The following is a 3,834-nucleotide window of genomic DNA, read 5'->3' on the forward strand; positions in this document are numbered from 1 at the left end:
ATGCATTAAAGTGTAAAAACCACGATTTATGGAAATGACTAAAACTGGAGCTTTTAAGTCGTTTTTAGAAATGCTTATTTTACACAAAAGCATTGAAGCGTTCAATTGCACAAAATCTACAAATGGTCTTTTCTTTTTTTGCAAATACACTCTTCCTAAACAAAACGAAAAATAGTTTTATGGACACTACTAACATAACTTTCAACCTTGCCATGTTTACCCAGGAAAAAGCTCAAAATATGCTTATAAACACATTTGATTAATAACAATAAGCAAACATTATTACAGACCAACACCTAACGCTAATTAAAAGTACATTCAAATAAATACCAACAAAACCTACGCAATTATGTCAATTATCCATGCATGTTGAATAAATACACACCAAAAATATTTAGCTGCTTGTTCAAACTTATTTAAAATGAGCTGAAACAACACAGTTCTTGAGATTTTTTGAGACAACATAATTGTTTTACGTTTAATCTAGTTAAATTTGTTAAACTAACTTAATTTGTGTTGAGACAACATGAATCGACCTGTGTGGAACGCTGCAGTTTTTACACTATCTAATTTAATTGATAAAACAAATTATACATTCCCAAAAACTAATGAAAAAAAATAATAACAATCGCTTCAAATGACATTTATCCTATGTATTAATGGACATTATTTAATATTGACTTATTCACTTTTATTATACAATAAAATACAACTCACTGACTGATTAAAGCTAATTAAAATTAAAGTACATTAAAATATATAACAATAAAAACCTTTTATTGTACGTAAAAAAATTGTACGTAAATTATACATTCATGTTTTATACACACACACAAAATTATTTAGGCTGCTTGTTCAAACAACTCATTTAAAATGAGCTGAAACAACACATTCTTGAGATTTTTTTGGACGACTTAATTGTTTTACGTTCAATTCACTTAAATTTGATAAATTAATTTGATTTGTGTTGGGACAACAAAAATGAACTGCGTGAAACCTTTGCATTTTTTACAGTATCTAATTACAGTAGATAATTTAATTAATAAAAAATATATACATTCCCATTAATTAATAAATAATCTATTCAAATTACATTAATCATGTGTTTTATTCGACATTATTTAATATTGAAAATGGACTCGTTCTCTTAAATAATAAAATAAAATAAAAGTCATTGACTAATTAAAGCTGTAATGGAAAATCATTATCGACAAAACGAAAAAATCTGAAGTAGTGGCTCATCTGCAGGTCCACCAGACACTTCATAGATAGCACTGACACTTTCTAGAATCAAGTGGCCTACATAACACTGCGCGAATACGGCATGCTCTCTAGATAGCCAGCTCACTAGGTTTGAGGACGCAGCCACTGACAGCTGGTGATCTCTGCAGGCCCCAATCTAATGCACCTGCAAACAAAACAACATTTTAAAGGCTCCATGAGAGCATAGACAGACCTTGTAAACGGCCCTGATGTTCTCCTCCCCGAAGACATTGCTGAGGGTCTGGTAGAAGCCGCTGGCCGCCCTCCTGAAGCTGTTCTGGGTGCTCGAGTCTTTCCTGCTTCGCGCTGCCCCAGTCAGGAGGACGAGCGCCAAAAACAGGCTCAAAACCACCGCTAATTTCGCTCCTTTCATCCTCAGTGATGAACTGGCAAACGGCAATGTGCAGTGGAGAAAATGCTGGAAATGATGTAGCTGATAAAAAACTGAATATAGCGGCGTGATATGCCGGAAGATGATGCTGCAGAGAGATGGAGGAAGTCGAGCACGACCGAAGAGACACTGTAAGCGACGGGTGTACTATAAATAGCTTTTTAAAATAAAAGTCTGATATTTTTTAATTTTTTAATGCACATGGACTTTTATTTCAGCCAGCCAGCCTTGGCGCTTCCGGTGAACTGTCTTTCTATTACAAAATTGGTACGTTTACAGTCAGATTTCTTGAAAAATTGGTGATCTACATGGAGTGTCAGATAATTAATGTTAAAAATAAAAAAAATAAAGTATATTTTTAATAAAAGCTATTAAATTGTAATAATACCCATTATGGATACAGGACTTCTTTTAAAAACATTGAAAATATAACCGCTCACAAAATTTGAACAAAAGTGTATGTTAACATTTTGTTATAAAAACCAAATAAAACCAAATAATTAATGTATTAAAAATCAGATATGAGTCAGATCTGAGTTTTAATAATCATGTCAAAGCAGTAACTAAATCAGCATACTATCACCTCAAAAACATTGCCAGAATTAGATGCTTAATATCCAGTGAGGACCATAGGCGGAGGGTGAACAAACTCCAGGGTAAGGCTAAGATATGCGCTGCTTTTTAATGCATTTAAAAAGATTTGCGACCGACCAAGAAGAGGTTTCAACAAAAGCAGCGCCTATCAACAAACGTCTTATATTCAACACGCACAGTAAATTATTTTATTAAACTAACCCACTGATCTATACTACCGGTCAAAAGTTTGGGGTCAGTTTATTTATTTTTTATTATTATTACTTTTATTTAAAAATCTAATTAAAATTATTCTGTTCATTAAGGTGGGATTTATTAAATATGAAAAATAAATTGTTAAATAATTATTTATTAAATATTTATTACTTACTGTATGCAGTTTCAAATGAAATTAGTACTCTTTGTTGCTTTTATTGCTATTACCAATAATAATAATAAAGTAATAATAATAGAGTGTGGTTTGGTTGGTTTGGTTTTCAGAGCAGCTGCTAACTCCAGTTCTAAACAGCGCTCATCAATGCAACGTGCGGGGTTTGGCAGTTCCATTTTTGTGCGGAGGGGGACTTTAAATTTGATTGACAAACTTACAAAAGCTAAAGTGTTAATCATCAACATTAAATTACATTCATATTCCGCCATATTACACCTGTTACATGTTTTCAATGCAGTCTTTTTCTTTGCTGCTATCTCCGTAGCCTCTGGCCAGGGAGAGGCTAAGCCTTCCCCAGCCTTACACACGCTCCGCCTATGGTGAGGACTTAAACTTGTTCATGATTTTATCAGCAGCAGGGTAGATTACTGTAATGGACTCCTCACTGGCCTTCTCAAAAAGACAGTCAGACAGTTGCAGCTCATCCAAAACGCTACCGCCAGGATTCTGACCAAAACCAGAAAACCAGAGCACATAAACCTGTCCTCAGGTCTTTACACTGGCTCCCAGTTACGTTCAGAATAGATTTTAAAGTTTTATTACTGTTCTATAAATCACTAAATGGCCTAGGACCTCAATACATTACAGATTTGCTCACTAAATACAAACCTAACCGATCACTCAGATCTTTAGGATCATATAAACTAGAAACTCCAAGAGTTCAGTCAAAGCAGGGTGAATCTGCCTTCAGATACTACGCCCCCTGTGGCTGGAATCAACTTCCAGAAATGATCAGATGTGCTCCAACATTAGACACATCCTAATGAAAACTGAAAACACATCTGTTTAGCAGTGTCTTCACTGAATGAGCACTGTGCTACACCCGACAGTTCGCACAATGTCTTTCTTTTTTCCATTCCTTTAAAACATGCTTAACATGTTTTATATCACTTTATATAAACATGTTTATATAAACACTCGTTTTTATAAACATGTAAATCACTTTTATTCTTTGTTTTAATTTTCCTATACTTGTTTCTTTTATTCCTGTTTATGTAAAGCACTTTGAATTACCACTGTATATGAAATGTGCTATATAAACCTGCCTTGCCTAAATATATAAACTTCAACAAGTTAGGCTTGTGTATTAGAATGACTTCAATAACATCAAAATAGTTATTTAAAGACATGTTTTATTAACAAATGATATATCCAA

At 33.5% G+C, this 3,834-nt stretch overlaps 1 protein-coding gene across 1 annotated transcript in view; it reads right to left on the reverse strand.

Annotated features, from left to right (window-relative positions):
• The window catches only part of bri3bp (bri3 binding protein), an 8,283-nt gene extending 6,507 nt beyond the window's left edge, over positions 1–1,776 (reverse strand). Inside the window, exon 1 of the mRNA XM_056457481.1 lies at positions 1,457–1,776. Coding sequence (XP_056313456.1) covers positions 1,457–1,636 — 180 coding nt within the window. The 5' untranslated portion in view covers positions 1,637–1,776. The remainder of the gene's footprint in view (positions 1–1,456) is intronic.
• Between the last annotated feature and the right edge of the window lie 2,058 nt (positions 1,777–3,834).

Source organism: Danio aesculapii, chromosome 5 (genome assembly GCF_903798145.1).
Source record: "Danio aesculapii chromosome 5, fDanAes4.1, whole genome shotgun sequence".
In the NCBI taxonomy this organism is placed as follows: domain Eukaryota; kingdom Metazoa; phylum Chordata; class Actinopteri; order Cypriniformes; family Danionidae; genus Danio; species Danio aesculapii.